Consider the following 23651-nt stretch of genomic DNA (forward strand, 5'->3'; position numbering starts at 1 on the left):
ATTTTAAGTGTTGTGTGTAACTTTTTTTTTTTTAATAGCTTTTGAGTTTCCTGTTTTGGTTAAAAGGTCTGTCTTATCCTAATGGTATATGCAATATCTTAGATTTCCTTTCTTTCTTTTTTTTTGCTGAGGAAGATTCTCCCTGAGTTAACATCCATGCTTGTCTTCCTCTCTTTTCTATGTGGGACACCACCACAGCATGGCTAGTGAGTGGAGTAGTTCCGTGCCTCGGATCCAAACCCGTGAACCAGGCCACCAAAGTGGAGCACGTGAACTTAACCACTACATCACCAGGCTGGCCTCTTAAGTTAAAATTTTTAAGCCATCTGGAATGTGTTTTGGTATACAGTGTGATGTAATGTTATGATTTTATTTTTTTCCAGGTGGTCAATTGTGCCAGGTCCATTTATTAATTAAATAATCCATTCTTTTCTGAATGTACTACTTTTATTATCATGTATTAAATCCCACATATCATTCAATATACTTTTGAATTTTGGTCTTTTTTTAATTCTTATGGCAACACAATATTGTTTTACTAATAGTAGTTTTATAGTATGTGCTGATAATAACCTTATTAACTTTGTATTCACTATTCCTTTGCCTTTCTCAGACCTTTTTTCTATCTGAACTTTTTCTCCAATTCCCAATAAAATTTTGTTGGGATTCTAACTAGAATTGCATCTAATTTGTATACTAATTTTGTGAGAATTCACAGTTTTATGTATTTGGGTTTTCTACATATGAACAATGTCATATATTTATGTTCTTCAAAAAGTGTTAGTCTGAAGGACATGGTCAATAATGTGCAAGGAGAACCCACAATGTTGGAGAAAATATTATAGTATATCTAATAAAGGATTTCTATCCAGAATATATAAGGATTCCTGTAACTCAAAAACAAAAAATAACCCAATTAAAAAATGGGCAAAAGACTTAATAGACGTTTCTCTAGTTGGCCAAGAATGCATGAAAAGATGCTCAGTATTATTGGCCATTAAAGAATGCAAATCAACACCCCAACGAGATGCCGCTTTATACATTGTAGGATGGCTGTCATTTAAAAGACAAGGGAAAATAAATATTGACCAGAATGTGGATAAATTACAACCCTTGTGCATTGCTATGGAAATATAAAATGGTGCAGCCACTGTGGAAAACAGTTTGGTGGTTCCTCAAAAAATTATATACAGAATTGCTATCTGACCCAGTAATTCTACTCCTAGGTTTATACTCAAAAGATTTGAAAAAAGGGACTCAATCAGATACTTGTACCCCAATGTTTATACCAGCGTTATTTACAATACCCAAAAGGTGGAAACAACCCAGATATCCATCAAGTGAATGGATAAACAACACATGGTATATACATACAGTAGAACATTTTCAGCCATGAAAAGGAATGAAGTTCTGATACATACTGCAACATGGAAGAACCTTGGAAACATGCTAAGTGAATACACTTTTTCAGGTGTATTAATTTAGTAGTATAAATTTTTCTCATCCCACAGATTTTGATGTGTTTTCTGTTCATTTTTATTTATTTCTATATATTTTAAAATATCCTTTGAGGCTTCCTCTTTGATTTGTTTGGTTATTTAGGAATGTGTTAATCCAAGTGTTTAGGGATTTCCTTTTGTCTTTCCCATATTGATTTCTAATCTTGATTCCTTTATGGCATAGGATACACTGTGTGATTTCAGTTCTTTTACATTTGTTAAGATTTATTTTATGACCCAGGATATTGTCTATCTTTATGAATGTTTCATGGGCACTTGGAAAAATGTATTCTCTTGTTGTTGAGTGTAGTTGTCTATAAATGTCACTTATGGTGTTTTACTAGTTTTTATACCTGTTGGATGTGATTTGCTAAAATTTTGTTGAGAAATTTTTGGATCTAAGTTAATGAGAAATATTGATATATAGTTTTCTTTTTTATGTTATATTTGTATGATTTTGGTATCAAGGTAATGCTCACCTTATAAAATGAGTTGGAGATTATCCCCTTTTCTAATTCTGGCAAGGATTGTATAAATTGGTTTTAATTCTTTGAATGTTTGACATAACATACTTTCGTGATATCATCTGGTCTGGGAGATTTCTTTTTCAAGAGCTTTTAAATTACTGATTCAATTCTTAATAGTTATAAGGACTGTTTAGGTTATTTCATCTTGGCATAATTTTGATAGTTTGTGGTTTTTGAGGAATTGGTTCATTTTTTATAAGTTGTTGAGTTTATGAGCATAAATTTGTTCGTAGTATTACCTTATTATCCTCTTAATGGAAGCAGGATCTATTGTGATATACACTATTTTATTCTGGATATTGGTAATTTATGTCTTGTCTTTTTATTTTTGCTAATTTTGCTAGAAGTTTATCATTTTTATTCACATTTTTCAGTGAACTAGCTTCTTGTTTCAGTAATCTTCTGTATTGTTTTCCTGTTTTCAATTTCTTTGATTTCTGCTCTTATTTTTCCCATTCTTCTCCTTGGTTTGGGTTTGTTTTGTTCTTCTTTTTCTAGTTTTTGAGGTAGAAACTCTATTTTATACTTTGGTTTATAAGCCAATACTATTTTAATAGTTTTGTTACTCAAATTGTTCCAGCTTTGGCCATTAGAAGCTCTTTCATTGGCTCCTTTGCCCCTTGACATACCCCATTTTTGTTGTTGTTTTTGAGCACTTCCTTACATTCTGGAACTACAAGATGCTTCAGGCTCATGTTATATATTTCCTGCTCCTTTCCTAGAATCACCTATTTGTCCAAGGAGCCAGTGGTTCCTTTTACTGGAGAATGGTATTAGGAATGAAGATCTGGGTGCTAGATGTGCTGTTGTTCCTGGAATGTTGTTCCTTCAAGATCATGTCAACTTTTCTTTAACTTTTAGTTTTACAGACTCCACATATTTCTTATTTAGGTCAGCATCTCTCTTCCCCACTCCCTTCAATGAGATTGTTTCTACATATCATATGATGTATTGTGTCATCTTAGAATTTGCCATATGTAATACTGTGTGATTTCCAAGGTTAGGTCATAAAAGGGTATGTGGCCTCCTTATTTCCCTCATAGGATACTCCCCCTGGAAACCTAGACACCATGCTGTGAGGAAGCTCACCATAGCCCACTTGCAGAGGTACATAGACAGAAATGCCCCCAGCCTCAGATGTCAGACATGTGAATAAGCAAGCTTTCAGATGGTTCCAGGCCCCAGACTTCATGGAACAGAGGCAAACCTTCCCTGCTGTGCCCTGTCAAGTTCCTGCCCCACAGAATCAATGACTGTAATAAATGATTGTTTTATACAACCAAGTTATGGAGTTATTTATTATGAAGACATAGTAACTAGAACAACTCTCTAATTTCCAGATGACATACATCTTATTCCTGTTATATGTTTTAATTCTATTGTTTTTGTTTTAAACAGCCACTGTTTGTTTCTGTTTACACACACATCACTTTCTTTACTCTTTATTTCTTTTTAGAAAATAATTTTTAAAAATTATGGTAAAGTAATGTAACATAAAACTTACCATTTTAACCATTTTTAAGTGTATAGTTTATTGGCATTAAGTATATTCACATTGTTGCCTAACCATCACCACCATCCATCCACAGAACTTTTTCATCTTGCAAAACTGAACCTTTATACCCAATAAACAATCCTCTTCTCCCCATCTCCTCACCTCCACCCCCAGCAGCCAGCATTCTAGTTTCTGTCTGAATTTGACTACTCTAAATTCCTCATATGAGTGGAATCTTGCAATATTTGTCCTTTTGCAACCAGTTTATTTCACTTAGCATAATGTCTTCAGGGTTCATCTGTGTTGTGGCATGCGTCAGAATTCCCTTCCTTTTTAAGTCTAAATAATATTCTATTGTATGTATATTCCACATTTTTTTTATCCTTTTACATTGATCAACATTTTTATTTGGGTTTCCACCATTTGTCTATTGTGAATAATGCTGCTGTGAACACAGGTGTATGATAACCCTTGCAGTCCCTGGTTTCAATTCTCTTGGATACATACCCAAAAAAGGAATTATTGGATCATATGGTAATTGTATTTTTAATTTTTTGAGGAACCACCAAACTGTTTTCTGTAGCAGCTACATCATTTTACATTCCCACCAGCAGTGCACAAAGGTTCCAATTTCTCTACATCTTTACCAACACTTGTTATTTTCTGTTTTGTTCGTTTTTTTGTTTTTTTTAATTATAGCCATCCTAATATGTGTGAAGTTGTATCTTGTGGTTTTGATTTGTTCATTATTGTCATTTGGGAATTGAATTAAAATGACAAATAGTTACCACTACACACCTGTAAGAATGGCTAAAATCCAAAAATTGGTTCTCTTTTGTAACTCCTATTTCTTTGAATTTCTTTTTATTTGTTAGAAGAAAATTTATAATTGATTACTAAAACACTTTTATGATGGCTGCTTTTTATTTTTTTAATTTTATTTTTTGAGGATGATTAGCCCTGAGCTAACATCTGCTGTCAATCCTCCTCTTTTTGCTGAGGAAGACTGGCCCTGAGCTAACATCTGTGCCCATTTTCCTCTACTTTATATGTGGGATGCCTACCACAGCATGGCATGCCAAGCGGTGCCGTGTCCGCACCCGGGATCCGAACTGGCGAACCCTGGGGCTGCTGAAGCAGAACATGCGCACTTAACCGCTGTGCCACAGGGCCGGCCCCTCTGATGGCTGCTTTAAAATTCTTGTTAAATAATTCCAACATCTGATTCATCTTGTTTATTTGTGTCCATTGATCATATTTTCTTTTTCACTTGTGTTTTTTCTGGTTTTTGATATGATCAGTCATTTTGATTGTATCCTCAACATTTTGGTTATTATGTTAGGAGATACTTGATTATACTTAAATCTTTTGTTATAGAAAAAATTGCCCTATTTTGGTTTAATGTATGGATTCTTGCCTATTTTTGTGGATTTTATTTCCAAGGATGGTTAAATGTTCAGAGTCCTAGCAGTAGTATTTTGATCTGTGTCATTTTCTGATGCTACTGGGGTTCCAGCTCAGTTCTTGCTAGTGCTGTGTGGGTGGGTGAAAGGTGCTTTTCTGAGCATCCTGATGTCCTTATTCACCCAAGTGGAGGTTGAGGTTAGAAGTTGCTTGGACTGGATCTCCTTATATGACTGAGTGGGGAACTGGATGAGGGATGCAGAGCTCTCTTATGCTCTTCTTGCCTCAGATTAGGCTGTCTGTTGGTGCTTTCGTTTGAAGCAGGAGCTGGGATGACCTGGGATGTCAATACTACCAGCGTATCAAAATGTCACCTTGGTCTGTGAAGCAGGGGCTGGGAAGGTCAGAGGCTTCACTACCTCTTCAGCTGCCTGTGGATCATATGGGTGCCGTCTCTGATGTTGGAGCAGGGACAGGGTTGGTCTGGGGATGGGATTGGTTCAGGCTTTGCTCCTCTGCTGCCACTGTCCCATAGTACTTACGGAGTGGGGCCTGGCGTAGCCTAAGGCTTTGCTGCTCTGCCCTAGCCAGTGGAATGGAGTGCCCCGCGGCCCAGGTTGTGGAGTGGGAGTTGGGGTTCTCCACTAGCTCTCTGTTGTGTTTCCCTTCTCCAAATCTTTTGGCCAGAGAGTACAGGCTTTTTTCCCCCCTGTCCGTGTTGGTGGTTCCAGGTTGCAGACCTCTCTAGAGCCTAGTGTGGGGTATATGGGAGATAAAAAGAAAACCCAGGGGATTCACTAAATTGTCTGTTGTTGCTTACGGCTTGAAGTTCCTAGCAAATCCACCTTCTTCCTTCCAACTTTTAGAATTTTTTAATTGTCATTTGATGGATGATTTCCAGAGAATTTAGTTGTATTTAGAGGGAAAAGCAGGAAAAAGTAAATCTATGCCATCTAGTTCCAGAAACAAAAGCCCTTATTGGTTGTATTTGGAATTTTTAACCTTTGCTTTTTAAGAATATGAGTTAGTATGAATACCACCCAGCCATTCTACTTTTTCTTTGATATTTGAAGATGGAAGGTTAAGAGAATATGTATATTCTCTTTATATCTGTAATCTCTTTATATATACACACACACATATATATCTGTTGTATATCTCTATGTATTGGTTATATCTATTTATGTGTATGTATGTATATAAATATGTGCACAGTTAGCTACCCTAGTTTACCGACTTCATAACCTCAAGATTGAGTCTCGTAATTTCTCTAAGATTACTTCACTATTTTAGACTTAGTCAGATCTTAACTAAATTGACTGTATCAATAAAATTGTAAATTTTCTGTGATGGAGGATTTCTGGCATTTTAAAACTTCAGAGTATGGACCAAATACGTGCTTCAGTCCATTAATTTCATAAGTTAGAGCTTTTAAATTACTTACGTATTTTAATCCTAGATCTGTGATTATAAACTTAATGACCCATGAGTCTTCTGAAAATTGTTTCTAATTAAATTATTCCTGAATTTTAAAAGAGCACATTTGCTTCTAATATTATTATGTAAAAACTTTTTAATATCTTTTTCAATTTTATTCTAGTTCAGGCCCATGAAGTTCATCAGGAAATTTTGGCAACTGATGTTGGTGCTAAAAATACACCTGACTCAAGAAAAATGTCAAGTAAAAAAGTAGAAGATCATCACAATGAAGTCAGTGAGGAATTTTACATATCTGTTGGTTCAGCTTCTGTTCTTTTGGATGCAAAAACATCTGTCTCGAAAAATGCTGTTGCGTCTGTTGTCCAAAAGAGAGAGACCCACAGTTTAAAAAATTCGATAAGTATGTTGTCTTCAGGTACAGAGAGTTCTCATAAAACCAAAAAAAGGTGAATTTTTATTTAAATAAAACTAATTCTATACAAATTTTACCTTTGGTGTAAAAAGTTAGTAACTTCGTCTTTTATGTCCTCAATAGTAAGTATTGAGGAATATTAACATGCTATAGGATGAACATAACACATTCAGTATATATTGAGTTTATATTTAATAAGGAAGGCCTTAAAGTGTATTTCACAAAAGTGTGGCGGTAAAATTTTTCTATAGTCTATGGAAAAAAGTATTTTTTCCTGATGGTAAGTTTTGTGTAAGTTCCTAAGAGAAACAATTTGTATTTTCTCTAGGTTATTTGTAATTACAAGGGTAAGTATGTATCAGGTCTTTTCTGGGGTAGCAAAGGGTAGCTATTATTGAGGATGAGTTGTGATAAACCATGTCTGTTTCTTGGGCCTTTGCCTTTGGCCTTCAGGAAGCAAAGTAGACTGTTGAAGGTCCTTTACTACTGGGCACCTCTGTAATGAATGTAATTTCTGTTTAGCATCTTATGTGATTATTGGAGCCAAGGAGTTAAGTACATTTTAAGATTTTGCCATTCAAAGTGTAGTCAGTGGCTCAGGATCAAGAGCAATGGCATTTATCTGGGAGCTTTTTAGAAATACAGAATCTCAAACCCTGTCCTAGACCCACTGAATCAGAATCTACATTTTAATAAAAGTCTCCAGATGATTCAAATTCGTATTAAATGTTTGATAATTAGTGCTCTAAAGTACACATTTTTTTGGTGTATGATTTAACCATTCTTTCTTATTATTTTTCTATTGATAAATGCAAAATTTAATTTTTCTGAGCAGTTTTCCTGGTGTATTTTGTGTAGCAGGTTACAAATCAGCATTTATAAATTTTAAATAAAAGCTCAGTGGAAAATTTTGTAAGTCGTGTATATTGTTACTGTAAGGGAGTTTAGGATAACCCATAACTTAGCAAACTGGGAGCATTCAGTTTGCCTTCCTTTTAACCTCTTAGGTTAAACTTTGATGATGTTTTGAAGAAAGTAGCAATAGAGAGTAAAGTCTCAGAAATAGAGGATAAAGTATCAGAAGGACCACAAGAGAAGAAACCATCAGGAGCATCTCAGAAAAGAATACAAGATTCAGAATATGAAATTCAACCAGAAGCTAAAAAGAGTTTTTCAACATTGTTTTTAGAAACAGTAAAAGGAAAAAGTGAATCCAGGTAAGTTATTACGAAACTGTCCTTTGAGACATTTTTTCTTTCACAATCCATGAACAACATGTAAGAATTTTTAATGCTGTTTAACTTAGAAGTTAATCTTAATTGACACAAATTTTAATTGAAATTATGCCTCATGGTAAGGAGAGTGTAGTTTCTTAGCAGTAAATCATCCCCAAAGCTATCATTTAATAGATACTAAATTAGATGTGAAAGAAAATGAGTTTATACAGCTCATCAACACTTCCTGGTTTGTATGATATCAAAGAATGACGGCTGCATTTAGAAATAGAATTATGTCAAGGTGCCTATATTTCACTATGAAGGGTTTTAAATCTTTTTTTTAATTTCTTCTGATTGTGTCAACAAAAGAATAGTCCTAAAAGAAATTTGAATCTGTTTTTGGCTACTTAAAATATGATATCATGATACAAATATAAAATCAGATACAAATATGTTACATTTATGGGCTAATTATATCTATTTCCAAAAAAGTAATTAAGAATTTTGTTTAGGGGCTGGCCTGGTGGTACAGTGGTTAAGTTTGTACGTTCCGCTTCTTGGTGGCCTGGGGTTCGCTGGTTTGGATCCCGGGTGCGGATGTGGTACCACTTGGCAAAAGCCATGCTGTGCTAGGCGTCCCACGTATAAAGTAGAGGAAGATGGGCATGGATGTTAGCTCAGGGCCAGTCTTCCTCAGCAAAAAGAGGAGGATTGGCAGCAGATGTTAGCTGAGGGCTAATCTTCAAAAAAAAAAGAATTTTGTTGAATGTTCTTTTTGATAAACCAGTGAGTAAAGTTAATTTTATGTTTAATTGTTGCAGCCAGATGTAACTACTCGCTGTATCTGGTGCTTTCTTGCTTCATTGCTTTGCTTATGTTCTTCCTTCTGATTGTCTTTCTTGCATTTCCTCATGACCAAACCTTATCCATCTTTCAGCTCAAATGCCATGAAGTCTTTCTTGATTTTTCCACCTAGCCAGATGTCATCTTTCTCTCTTCTGAACTTTAATAGTGTTGTCTTAGGCCCATTTGGGCTGCTATAACAGACTACCATAGACTGGGTGGCTTATAAACAATAGAAATTTATTTCTCACAGTTCTGTAGGCTGTCAAGTCCAAGATCAAGGCTTGAGCAGATTCAATGTCTGGTGAGGTGCACTTCCTGGTTCATAGATGGCTATCTTCTTGCTATAACCTCACATGGTAGAAGGTGGCGAGGGGGCTCTCTGGGACCTCTTTTGTAAGGGTACTAATTTCATTCATGAGCACTCCCCTCTCATGACCTAATCACCTCCTAAAGGTCCCACCCTCAAATACCATCACATTGGAGATTAGGTTTCAATTTATGAATTTGGGAGGGACACAAACATTCAGTCTATAGCAAGTGTCAAGGTTATTTCCTAAGGATGTCTTTGGTTTGAATAACCTTGAAATAGAATACATGAGCAGATTTGGAGAGTTCTTATTGGCTGATTTGGGAAGGCTTCGTTTTTAAATTCTTAGCATTACTTCTTTATATACTAATAGAGAACTAATAGATGTTACAAATAATACACAAAAAAGCAAATTAAATCTATTTATAACATTGATTATTTCTTTAAGTGTTGAAAAATAATCTTTCTGCTTAATCATTCATTTATTGTAGTCTTGTTTATATTGACTTTGTTTTTTATTAGATTTTCTAGAATTTTCTAATTATATAAACTTGTAAAACTCTACCTATTAAAGGAAAGTATATTTCTTAGCAATTTACATACTATTTTACATTATAGGATTTATTAGGGATTTGAGATGAGAAGAGTAAAGAGGACATTTTCATTTCATAATCCTTTTGTATATTTTAATAAAAAGCCACACTGATAATCCAATTCTTCCATTCTAGCTTTGCTTCTACTATGTCTAAAAATAGTTAAGCATCTTTATCCAAGTGAAAAAGGCAGAAAAAGGAGTGCATGTGCTAGCTCTGGAGTTTAGATGTTTACCCTAAGTGTTTACTTTTGTATAGCTCACTTCTGTATGTGGTTTGCTCAAGGCTGTTGACATAAAAAGGAAGAAGATGCAAAATGAGTCCATTAGATTACTATCCTTTGAATGATTCCTTCCTTCTCTAGAAAGCTTTCCTAGCTAATTGGAAGAGGTGCTGTTTAATCCCAATGTGCTTACCTTTCTAGATACACTCCATTTATTTCTATACCATGATTGCAATATTAAAACATGAAAATGTGTGTAAATTACTCAAACTTGGAATGAATTTTTACATAATATAATTTAGTGTATAATTTATTAGTGTTTTCTTAGAATATTACACTTGAAGGTATTTCAGAAATAAACTTGTCCACCCTTGTTTTGGATGTGAAGAAATTCAGGCCCCATGAGACATCTATACAAACATATAATTTAATACAGCACTATATAATTATGGCATGCATTTTTGGACTGTCTGTCAATGTATCTGGGCTGTATTTACACGTCTCTGGGTTTAAATATTGTAATATATATAATGGGTGAGGAGGGCATCAAATTAGTTGATGTCTAGGCTTCCTTCCAGCTCTAAATTTCTAATGATCCCATTAGAGTTGTAAATGAGTGTGATCAGATATTTAAAAAATTTAAAAGGAGGGAAGATTTTTAAGGGTAAGGGAAAATCGAGACGTGAACTGCTTTTTAAAAGTTATGTAGATTTTACTTTCTATATAGATTATTTTATTTTCTTCACTAAGGAAAGGTAAGACCTTTATTCTTTTGAGCTATTATTTATTGTAACATTCTGTTTTAGTCCTATTGTTAGGCATATAGCAACTACTCCACCTCATTCATCTGTGGCAAATGATATGAAGTTGTTAGAGGATGAATTTATAATTGATGAATCAGTTGGAAGTTTTGCCAGTCGATCTTGGATTACCATACCAAGAAAGGCTGGACCTCTGAAACAATGCGAAGTATCCCCAGCTGAGAGCACTACACTCCTTCAAAGTAGGAAGTCAAGAGAAAAACATCACAATGTATCACCTATGACTTTGACAAGTGACAGACATTCTGGTAAAGCTCACCAAGTAGAGAAATCTCAGCCCTCTGAACAAAGAATACTGTGTAGGAGCTGTGCTTTGACAGATGAAATGGAAAATAATTATAGATCTACAGAATATGAAGTGTATTCTAAGAATGCCAGAAAATCATCTGGAAACAAAAGGACTGTAAATCAAAATCAGAGAAGAAAATTTAACGCCAATGTAGTTGAAGAACAGGTTGATATGGAGCATTCCAAAGATAAAAATATAAATATGTCACATGTCACCCAAGACAAGTTACAAAGAAATTCAGGCAGTAATATGAAAGAGTGCAAAGAGATGAGCAATGTTCATATTTCCAAAAAACAGATGCCAACTGTGGGTAAGTGTTTGTATTAAATATAACTATGAACATTATTCCACCACTTTATGTTTATGTAATATCCCTGCGTACCGTGGGGAAGTATGCAACGTAAATGTAAATCTACAAAGTCTTAAAAGCCTACAAGCTTTTTTCTGGACTCTCTTTATTTTACATATAACTCAATTCCAACTCACTTCATTTTTGTGTAGCTTCTTGTAGGCTATAACATAGACTTTATATCACCTGAAATAGTAGTTGTCAGACTTCAATTTTGTCTGTGTGTGCCTTTGTATATTTAAAAGATACAGCTTAAAATAAAAGGAAAAAAGCTACCTTTTCCATTTTGTGTACCTCTTTTGTAAATGTCACACATGTCCCATATTCTTTTTATTGGAATTGTTCTTTATTTTTTTGCTCCCTTCAGTTTCTAATTGGCAGCTGGCCATTTTAAGAAAACACAATACAAAGTAACTGACTAAACTGAGGATGGTAATTAAATTACAAGAAAGTTTTTTTCTCACTAATCCCTTAAGTAGAATATGAATTCACAAAATTTGAAGGTACAGAATTTTGATTTATCCATAGTTCATTAGGAAAAATATTAAGAAAGTGTGCTTGAAGGATACTCACTTTGATTATAAATGTTAAACATTTATTGAGTACCTGCTATATTCTGCAAACTAATTTTCATGGATATTAAATCTTCATCAATATTTGTTAGCGAATATAACATTCTGATTAATTTCCGTACCAATTGTATTAATTTTCTATTGCTGTCTTAACAAATTACCACATACATAGTGGCTTAAAATAACATACATTTATTTTCTTAGAGTTCTGTGGGTCGCAAGTCTAAGATGAATCTCACTCAGCTAAAATGAAGGTGTTGACAAGGTTGCATTCCATTCTCGTGGCTCTAGGAGAGAATCTGTTTCCTTGCCTTTTCCAGCCCCTTGAAGTCACCTCTATTCCTTGAATCTTGGCTCCGCTCTTGCATCTTCAAAACCAAAAATGCCTGCCTTCTCACGTTTTGAATTTTACTTGCCTCTTCTTTCATTGTCTCATCTCTCTCTCTCTGATGGCCGCTTTTAAGGACACATGTAATTAGATTGGGCCAGCCTGGATAATCCAGGATAATATCTCTGTCTCAAAGTTTATAAGCTTAATCACTGCAAAAGTCTCTTGCTTTGCATGTAAGTTAACATTTCCACAGATTTTGTGATTAGGGTGAGTACATCTTTGGGAGGCCATTCTGCCAACCATATCAGTTTCTTTTTTTTTTAAACTGTTTTGTTTTTTTTTTTAAGATTGTCACCTGATTTAACATCTGCTGCTGCTTTTTTGTTTTTCCCTTTCTTCTCCCCAAAGCCCCTCGGCACATAGTTGTGTGTTCTAGTTGTGGGTCCTTCTGGTTGTGCCATGTGGGATGCTGCCTCAGCATGGCTTGTTGAGTGGTGCCTTGTCTGTGCCCAGGATCCAAACTGGCAAAACCCTGGCGACCGAAGCAGACTCTGTGAACTTAACCACTAGGCAATGGGGCTGGCCCCCCGAGTTTCAAAGACTAACAGTATGAAGACAATTTAATTCCAAAGATATTTTTACTCTGGAGATAATTTTCCTGTAATTCAAAAGGCACTTGACAAATTTGTAGTGCCTAAACTGATGACTTGGGTTGAGTCAATTGACTTTTCTACTTTTGATGTCTCATAGGCGTCTCAAACTGAACATATTGGAAACTAATCCTCTAGTTTTCAGTATCTTCGTAAATGGAGGTATAATAAATCTAGTGGCTCAAGAAAGAAACCTGAGTCATCTTTAACTCCTGTTTCATTTACGTGGCAACCCATATAAAGTCAGTCTTTTAACTTCTTTCTAAGTAGCTTTCAAATCTGTTACATGTCTCCATTCCTCCTGCTACTTCTCTTAGCCAAGCTAGAGTCATTTATTTCTCAGGTTACTGTACCAGTTTATGCACATACCCCCTGGCTTCTCTTTACATTTCCAGATTCATCTCCTGGGTTGCTTTATAATTAATTTCTTCCAGTTCTGTGAACAGACACTTTCTCACCTGTGGGTCTTTTAATATGCTGTTCCTTTTGCTTAGAAAATTTTTCCTAAATGTACCCTGGGTCCACTACCAAGTTTTGTACTCAGTTTAAATATCACTTTCTTTGATTGTTGTCCCTCACCGCGATATGTTCCTACCTATGCTCCAATAGTAACCTTTTCATTTTATCAAAGTTATAATTACTTGCTGAATTTCTGACTTTAACTCGAGTCTAGACTGAAAGCTCCACAAGAACAGGACAATATTTGTTCTACTCCTAAAATAGTCCCAAGATCTTAGCCTTAGCACTTATCACCTCTGTGGGTCATCGGAATACATTATTACCAGTGACAGAAGTATTACTCTATTTTGGATGAATAATTTTGCTTTTTAAAAAATGCCCCACCTTCAGAATCCTACTCCTTTACATGTAAATATGCAAAATTTTCTACAGTGGTAGAAATTTATCACTTACAAGTCATCTCTTTTTCTAGCTATTATGCTACTTATGACATATGTCCCCTCAGTTCTAAGTAACTCTCTTCACATTACCAACTGTTCATATATCAGTTATATCTTCTGTATGTGTTCTTGTTTATTAGTTTTCTAAATTCTTTGTTATTCAGTTTCTAATCTTTCCTGATCTGGAACTGATTTCTGAAATGATTATATTAATTGGTTTGTTTTTGACTTTGTATGATATTCTTTCTCTGTGTCATCATCCACACAAGTCTTTGGTGATGGCATTTTTCCCTTCATATTCTTTTCCCTTAAATCATTGTTCATGTTGATGTTTTAGAAGTTGATTTGTGAACATGGGCAATAATCTCTGTCGTCATGACCACCTTTCATTTGTTGAAGCAATTTCTGAGGATATTTTTGACAACCATAAGGGAAGAAAAAAAGGGAGAAACAGAAGAAAAGGAGTTGGAGAACAGAGATGAGGGTAGAGATAGGGGGCAGGAAAATGATGTTCATCCGTGAGGATTCTTGCGGTTATACAGATAATTCCTTAAACTACTAATCAGTGGCAACCATGTTAAAGTCTCTATACTTGCTTTAGTGTTTTGTAAATTGACCCTTTATCATTTTCTACATCTACTCCCTAAAAGGTTTTCTTTTATGTTGAGTTTTTACTTAATATATGATGGCTCTTCCAATATCTCCCATTTTCATCACTTCCAAAATCTTGGTTGTTACTATTATTAAGCACTATATTGGTAAAGTACATTCTTTCCTTTTTCATCAACTTTTTTGTACCTGGTTCAGTATCATTGAAGCTACTATTTTTCTTTTACTTTTTTTATAAGCATGAATCAGTTCTCTTTATCTTTATTCAAAATATTGCCAAATGCTATAGCTTATCCTCAAAACAGAATTAGAGAGTGATACTACTGTAAGGGATCTTGATGTAATTTGCCTCATTTTCTTCTGTCCTTCTGTTCCCCAATCAAATTTAACGAGAGAATGACCAAATTACCTAGAAGAGTGCTTTTCAAACTTGTATTTGCATTTGAATTCCCTGAGGATCTTGTTAAAATACTGATTACTAAATTGATTTAGGTAGGTCTGGGGTGGGACCCAAGATTCTGTATTTCCAAACAATCTCTTTCAGGTGATGCTGATATATCTGATCTGTGAACCATACTTTGAGTATCAAAAATCTGAATAGTACCTAAAATAGCTCATGTTGGGTAGCACTTTTGCCTTTTCATTGCCTAGTGAAATATTGGCTTCAGCCTGAATTCATTATTTCAGTGCCTATTTATTGAAAGCCTATGTGCCAAACACAATGTTATATGCTATAGATAGTAAAGATGACTAAGATGCAGTGTTCATTCTGTCCTAACTAAGCATTAGCTAATTTCTGATACTGTAATGTCCTGATTCTCCTCCCTATTTCTTTGTTTGATTTCCTTCTATGTCTTCTTTATTGATTACTTTTCCTCATTTCACCTATAAATTTTGGTGACTCTCCATATTCCCCAAGTTTAATTGTTTACCCTTTGCTCTTCCTTTATAGTCATACTTTGAGAAAATTATTCCTTTGTATTAGATATCATCTCTGTCTGAATTATTTCCCCAAATTTACCTTTTTAGTGAAAGCTCTAGTCTTGTATTTTCTGTATTTCCAGATTTCAGCCCCTATTATATATTCTCCTTTCTTCTTTTCTTTTTATTCTGTAGAGTTTAATACTTAATTATATGATTATATATAATGCCTGCTCCATTGGTCTTACACACTTTTGTGCAATTTATTTACTCTATGAATCTTTCCTACTTGATAGGATTTTAATCTCTTCCTTGGACCCCATGGAAATCTTTGTCTCAGGTGCTTAATAAATGCTGGTTTCTTGATGTATTTGATGGTCAAGAAAATTTTACATTTTTTCTAATAGCATTTTTTGAACTTATGTCTTAAAAAAAGAAATTCTCCTTTGTCCAACCCATTTTGGTGGTTGCGCCCCTCTCAGCTGCAATATTTACATTAAAATAGCCTTTATTTCCATGATTTCCTCTTCTTCCTAGTAGTCCATCACAAAAACAAAATTAGAATTTATCTGTCCCTTCTGTTAGGTTCTTTTCTTACCCATTTGCCTTTGTAGTAAAATGAAGTTACTATTGATGCCAAACCTTTTCATTAACTATGTGTTGCTTGCTATATCCATGTTTCTTTTCATTCTGTTTTCTCTTTTTAAATTCTATTCACGGAAACAACCTTTTTCCTTCATATAGAAAAGATCTCTTTAGAGAAAACTCACCTTAAATCTCATCTTCCAAAAATAAGATTGACAAAAAACATCAATTATTTCAAAACAGAAAAGCAGTAGTTACCCTTTTTTATTTGGGACATTGGTGAGTAGTTGGAAGGCACCATATATTTTATTTTTGCTTTTCAGTGTATGCTTGTTTTTTTGGCTTAGGAGGATATGTTAGTTATCAAGCAGTGTGAAAGGTTGCATTTAAGTGACAGAAATCTTATTGAGAACATATGACTTTTAAAAAATGAGAGATGAAAGGAAGCCCACAGGATAAATTTAAGAAGTTCCTATAGTTGAAGGAGGTTGTTTTATTTTTTTAGTCTGTTGTAGTTTTCTCAAAACTCTGGTTCTGTAGATTGTGAATTGTTTTTATGGTTTTCTTTATTTCAGGGAGCGAGAAAAGTAGCACCAATGTTCCTCATTCAGCGATTCAGAAAAAAGATAAGAAAGGTAAAAAGAAGCATTTTTCAAATGAGTCCAAGAAGAACAAACTTGTACCTGAAGAAGTGACTTTGACTGTCACAAGAAGTCGAAGAATTTCCAGGCGTCCATCTAATTGGTGGGTGGTGCAATCAGAGCAGAGTAAGTATTTTTATTTAAATTGTGTTCATTGGGAGCTCCCAAAAAATCATTCTTTAAGAGGCTTTATGTTTAATTTATGCTGCTGTTCTCCAGAGAAACTCTCATGAGGACATAGTTAAATTGGGTCATCAATAGAAATATTAAATTAATTAATTATGAAGACATTCATTGATTCTGTACTATATACCATATTCTGTATATAGGGGTACAACTGTGGAAAAACAAAACCGAAAGCAAAAGTCCAGGGCCGGCCCAGTGGCACAGGAGTTAAGTGTCCACGTTCCGCTTCGGCGGCCTGGGGTTTGTCGGCTTGGATCCTGGGTGTCGACATGGCACCGCTTGGCAAGCCATGCTGTGGTAGGTGTCCCACATATCAAGTAGAGGAAGATGGACATGGATGTTAGCTCAGGACCAGTCTTCCTCAGAAAAAAAATAGGAGGATTGGTAGCAGTTAGCTCAGGGCTAATCTTCCTCAAAAAAAAAAAGGCAGAAAGTCCTGCTCTCACGGGACTTACATTCTAGTGGAGAAAGACCAACAATATAGATATATAATTCATGCAGTGATAGGTAATAAAGCAAATAAAGGATAGAGATGGAAAGTAGATGGCAGGGGTGGGGCTGGATAGGAAGATAGAGCAGAATACTGTTTTTATAAAAGGTAGCAATGAGAGTCCATTATGGTCTTTCAGAGCACATATATGACTAAAGTGAAGGAGGGAACCATACAAATAATTTGTTCTGGAGCATTCCAGACCAAGGGAACAGTGTTTGTAAAGGTGCTGATGGGCCATGCTTGGCATGTTTGAGTAACATCAAGAAGGCCAGTATGGCTGAAGAAGAGGAAGCTGGGGGAGGTGAAGTCAGAGAGACAGGCTGTGATAGAGGGTTTAGATGATGTGTATAAGGAAGCTACTGGAAAAAAACAGTAAAGCGATCTGATTGATTCATCTTTTAAAAGGATTATTCTTACTGCTATGTGGGGAGGAAACTAGGGCTAGGCAAAAATGGAAGCATGAAGACTAGTTAGGAGATTGTTGGAGAGAAGAGATAAGTGGTTGGATTCGAGGTATTTTTTGAAGGTAGCTTACAGAGAGTACTGATGGTTTGGAGTGAGAGAGAAGCAGCAGGCTAGGATGATTCAGTATTTTTGCCTGAAAAAGTAGAAGAATGGAGCTGGGGAAAGATGTGAGAGAAGTAGATTTGGGAAGGATGTCAAGGTTTCAGGTTGTAATATGTTAATTAGATATCAAAGTTGATGTATTGATGGGATCTCCTGATAAATGAATCTAAAGTTAGGGGGAAAGATCTAGGAAGACTTATAATTAGGGAGTTATCAATATATAGATGATATTTAAAGCTTTGAGACTGCTTGAGATCACCTAGTGGTAGACTGGAGTAGTCCCTGGAGAAGAAAGCAAGCCAAGGATTGAGTCCTGGGAGGCTCTAATGTTAGGAGTCAGGAAGGGGAAGGAAGATCCATCAGAAGAGACTGAAAGGAGCAGTTAGTGAGATTAAAGGAAAATGAGGAGAACTTAGGGTTATGGAAGTAAAGTAATGAAAGCATTTTAAGGATCAAGTTGATGAACTGTTTTAAATACTGCTAATGTCCCGAATTAGGTGGGAGCAAAGAATTGACAGTATGATTTTGGAAACATGGAGATTGTTGGTCATCTTGATAAAAGTGGTTTTTGTGGAATGATGAGATCAAAAGCTTGATTGGAGTGGGTTCAAGAGGGAGTAGGAAGTGAGGAAAGAGAGACAATAAGATAAAGGGGCATAGCAGATGTGGGGTCAAGAGAAGGTCATTTTTTAAAATATACAAGATAGTACATCAGCTTATCTACTCATTAAAATCTTTGTAGAAAGGTAGAGGATAAATGCAGGATCACAGTCTTGAGTAAGCAAGGAGAGGATATGATCTAGCGCACAGTTAGAAGAGTTAGCCTTAGACAGGGACAAGGACAGTATATCACATAAAAGAGGAAAGCCACAGTATATGGGGACAGCTGGAAGTAAGTTGCTAGAGTTGATGGTGGGAAGATAAAGATAGACTCATCTGACCAATTTTGTTTTCTCAGTGAAATAGATAAAAGTGAAGTGAGAGAGTGATAATGAAGTGTCAAGTTTCCTTACAGTGAGAGGATACAAAGCAAAATCTGTAGAGAAAAAGTATATGGGCAAAGTCTGAAGGAAGTCGGGTGCAAGCTTCCAAGAGTCCTCTCCCAGTGGATTCATACAGGAGGCACTTAATTCCTTCAGCAGTGGCTTGTGACAAATGTGTGAAATGTCATCTACCGGGGAAACTCATTAAAGATTTAGTGCCCAAGGTTTTTATTAGGGCTGGTCACCTAGACACCGTCTGCCTGGCAGTACTAAAATTCTTTACTCCCAGAAGGAAAGCAAGTATTTGCATAAACCATATTTTTTGCAAAAGCAGCTTAGGCACACTGAACCACATTTTTCAATAAGGAAATGATGAAATGATGGGAACCCTTCTGAAATTCAGGTTCCTACATGCTAGCCAATGGCTAATTTTGCAAGCACGCCTTTCTAAAGATAGCATTCTTAGGCCTGCTATGCCAACTCTTTCTGTACAATATGGAAATGTATGATTATGTACATTTTGGAAAAATTTTGAATATTTTAAGGTGGTTTTCATGGAAAGATTGGTAGATGATAAGGTAACATTTACATATGCAGATACTGTTGGCTCTGGGACCTTTAAGTCAACGAATGAGAGACTAGTACAAGTATGGTACTACATCTCTGAGGCCTTGTTGCTATGAATTATTGAATTGTTGGGATGCTTGAGTGATAGCAACAAGAAATATTTATTCTGCTGCAGTCCCCTTTGGATTTTGAAGTTAGATATGAGTTTAAATTATGCTTCCTCCACTTCGGTTAGATTACTTTGTTCAGTTTCTCATTCTGTAACGTATGGTTACCACTACTTCTACCTCATTAAGTTGTTGTAAGGATTAAGTATTAAAATATTAACTATTACTTTTAAAATGTTAACTACTACGGTAACAGTAGTTTGGAGAACTCACCTTTCTGCTCCAGGTTGCTTGAAACTGTGGTAAATAGGTGGTAAATATGTGGATAAATAAAAATCTTACAGAGCTTGGATAAGTGCGCTGGAACTTTGAAACTTACCAAAAAAGACTTATGGTAACAGTCGGAAACAGATGTTGTGTTTCTGGTCAAGTGGGGAGTCAGAAAAGTAGAGAAATGCTTTAAAGGTCATAAAGTTCAAACTCCTTCATCTGGTGGAAGAAGAAACTAAGTCTGAAGCCCAGAAAAGCAACATGACTTGCCACTAAGGTCATGGAAAACAATAGAACCCAGATTTCATGACTCTTGGTCTGTTGCTTATTTCACTAATCAAGCAACCATGCTGCCAGTGGTACACATGTAGCCCTGCTGCTTTTTTATATATGTCAAGAAACATTTATTGAGTCCCCACTGTGAGGCAGAAATGGTGTTAGGCAATGCCAGGACTAGAGTGAGGCAAGTGAGGAACCTAGAATGGGAAGTTTAAGGAGGCACTTGCTTTCAGGGTTGTGTGATTTCAGGCTCAGTACTTGGATGATTCTGAGAGTAAGCACCTTCTTAAATTTTCCACCCTACTTAGAATTTTTTTCCCCTTATGATGAAAACTTTTAATATCTGCTCTCTAGTAATCATTTTTCAAAATGTTAGATGTCAGTTATATCTCAATGAAACTGGAAAAAAGGTTTTTTTTCCCACCATAGGCTACTCTTGCTCCACCACAGTCCTGCCCCTAGTGTTAGGCATTGGGAATATAAAGATAGGTAAAACACCAGTCTTGGTCTCAAGGAATTCTCAGTCTGCTGGAGGAGAGAGATAAGTAAACAGTCAGATGTATCATAAACATTATCAAAGAGTTGAGAGAGCTACTAATTTAGCCTAGGAAATTAGAGAAAGCTTCCGGAAGGATGAATTAGGAGTCTGCTAGCTGATTGGGTGAGTGAGGACGAAGGATGGAATGTTTCAAGTAGAAATAGCATGTGCAGAGATTTGGACCTGAGAACTTGACCTTTTTAAAGCTGTTTATCAGAATTAATCTGGAAGGGTTGTTAAAACACAAATTACTGAACCCTACTCCAAGAGTTTCTGATTTAGGAGGTCTGAGGTTGAGGCCTGAGAATTTGCAGTTCACACAAATTCCCAGGTGATGCTGATCCTGCTGGTTTCCGGACCACCTTTTAAGAACCAGTGCTTTAGAAAAATGCAAGTAGTTCAGTACTGTTGACTTTTTTTGGTTTGTTTGTTTGGAGGGGAGTGTGGAGAGTTGTAGTTAATGAAATAAGTACTCTAAATGTAGAAGTAAATTAATATTGAAAATATTTGGACTTAATCCTTAAGCTGTAAATAACCACTAAAAGATTTTTAGCAGGGTTGTAATGATCCAACTTGAACCAAGGATGATTCTTTAAGCAGTGTGAAGAATGGATTGAAGAACAGCAAAGCTAGAGAAAGGGAGATTAATTAAGAGGCTGTTTTAATAATCCAGATAAGAATGCCTGCTAATGACAGGCAGGAGAGCTTGAAAGAAGTGGATTTGAAAGGCATTAGGAAGGTAGAACTGACAAGATTTAGAGATTGTGGATAGGGGCAGGAGTCTTGGATGACTCCGATTTCTGACATAGATATCTGTGTAGATAGTTGTACTTTTCCTTAGGGTGGTAACTAAAACCAGAGTGGAAACTCTGGTAGAGAGGAGAAGGTAAATGTTATAATTTTAGCATGTGGATAGTAATTAAAGTTATGGGTAGATAGTTCCTTCAAAGAAAGTATATAGAGTGAGAAAAGCTGAAGCTGAAACATTGAGGAATACCACGATCTTAAGGATGGATAGAAAAGTAGTGGGCAGAGCCAGAGAGGGTGGTTTTTGGAAGCTTCTGATATATTTAAAGAGTTTGGGGCACGTATCTAAAAATTGAAGAGATACATGTTTGTGAATTTAATTTGAAAACGTAGCCTCTGAGATTGGTGTGTGTGTGTAAATAAAAGTGATGTTACTATTCAGTGAGTCAGATGATCTGGATAAATATGCTAACTTTAAGTTTTCATTGAATCCTTCAGATCCTGTTTATAGCAATTCTTCAATAAGAAATGAATTGTCAGTGTATCACAACAGTAGACAAAAACCTGTTGAAAAATCAAGTCAATCATCTAAGAATATTGGGAGAAAAACTATTCCACGTAAAGGGCAGAAGAGAGCTACTCAAGGCAGCTCAAAAAGACAGAAGTTTTTAAATGCTAAAGATTCTGGAGGAATTACTGACCATGATGAAATTCCCAGTTGTTCCCATAACGAGTCAGTGGAAAGTGACAAAGCAGACCTGGCTAAGAAGAAAAATCTTGATCATTCTGGGTAATGTCCGTCATGTGTACAATATAGTTATTTTTGTTCAGCATTTAATAGTTTGTCTATGTTATTTAATCATTTATAGAGAGGCAGTATTGGCATAAAGGGCTCTGCAATCTTGCAAACCTAGTAGTAAATCTAGGCTCTGCCATTAGCTGGGTGACGCCCTACACAAAGTACTACTCTGAATTTATTCCTCCTATTAAAATGGGGAATAATATATAGCACACATGGGATGTGGGTGATAAATTTAATAAGGTGAGTATTGTTGTTGCCTCAGAGTTGCTTCCCTTTTTTTGTTGTCGTAAAAACACATAACATAAAATTTCCCATCTTAATCATTTTTAAGTGTACAGTTTGAGTTGCTTCCTTTTAAGTGAGGTTAATGTGATTTCAATAAATAGGAATACATCTTAGTACTTCTCCCCCTAAAATGATAATAGTTAACATGTTTTGAGTGCTTATTATGTGCCAGGTATTAGCTAGGTGCTTTCAATGAATTCTCATCAGTCTAACAACCTAATCAGTTAAGTATTATTCTTATGCATTTTTGCTTATTGATATAGCATTTATTCTTTCATTTATTTATTCAACAAATAATACATATTGTTGAGAAACTGCAAGATATTGCAGATGTATCAAAATAAATGAAAGAGTGCTCCAAACTATTAATGTATGTCATTATGGTGCAAAAATAAATCCCATACACATTCTGTTTAATTTTTTCATACCGTTCTCATATCTTCTTTCTCATTCAGTTTCTTTTTATGAGATATTTCAGGTATTCCCCCCCCCCCCGCCAAAGTAACACCTGATTCCCCATGACCTTGCTTAAGAAATAAAACATAGTGACCATTGAAATCCCATGTGAACCTTTGCTGATCCCATTACTCTCTTTCCCTTCTTAGAGATAGCCACTACACTGAATTTGGTAGTTATCATTCTCATGGATGTTTTTATACATTTCCTACATGTGCTTGTATATATAAATGGTATGTGGTATTGTTTTAAAACTTTATAAAAATGGTTTCATACTATACATATCTTTCTGTGACTTGCTTTTTACATTATATACTTTTGAGTTTGTTCATGTTGATAAATGTTTTATTTTCATTCCTTCATAGTGGAAGTTGGCAAACTTTTGTTAAAGAGCCAGATAGTAAATATTTTAGGCTTTACTGGCCAAGAGGCAAAATCTGAGCTATTGTGTAGATCCTTCACCATTTAAAATGTAACCTTTGAAAAATGTAAAAACTGTTCCTAGCTCTCAGGACTTAAAAAAACAAGTGGTTGGTTGAATTTATAGTATCACCTTATATGGGTATATGAAAATATATTCATCTAGTCTCTTGATAAGGGTTTCTAATTTTTCACTATTAAAACAGTTTTTCAGTGGACATTTTGTACATGCTTCCTATGTACATGTGTGAGAGATTCTCTATAATATATACCAAGAAGTAGAATTGCAGGATTTTAGGATATGTACATGTTTAACTTGCC

General features: G+C 35.4%; 1 protein-coding gene across 5 annotated transcripts in view; it reads left to right on the forward strand.

Moving 5' to 3' along the window:
* CENPC (centromere protein C) overlaps positions 1 to 23651 on the forward strand; it is a 112281-nt gene that overhangs the window by 12934 nt on the left and 75696 nt on the right. For all 5 annotated transcript variants that reach the window (XM_070505739.1, XM_070505740.1, XM_044766089.2 and 2 more), the window contains 5 exons: positions 6526 to 6811; positions 7785 to 7994; positions 10770 to 11383; positions 16565 to 16756; positions 21866 to 22157. In XM_070505739.1, coding sequence (XP_070361840.1) covers positions 6526 to 6811; positions 7785 to 7994; positions 10770 to 11383; positions 16565 to 16756; positions 21866 to 22157 — 1594 coding nt within the window. The remainder of the gene's footprint in view (positions 1 to 6525; positions 6812 to 7784; positions 7995 to 10769; positions 11384 to 16564; positions 16757 to 21865; positions 22158 to 23651) is intronic.

Source organism: Equus asinus, chromosome 3 (genome assembly GCF_041296235.1).
Source record: "Equus asinus isolate D_3611 breed Donkey chromosome 3, EquAss-T2T_v2, whole genome shotgun sequence".
Classification (NCBI taxonomy): Eukaryota; Metazoa; Chordata; class Mammalia; order Perissodactyla; family Equidae; genus Equus; species Equus asinus.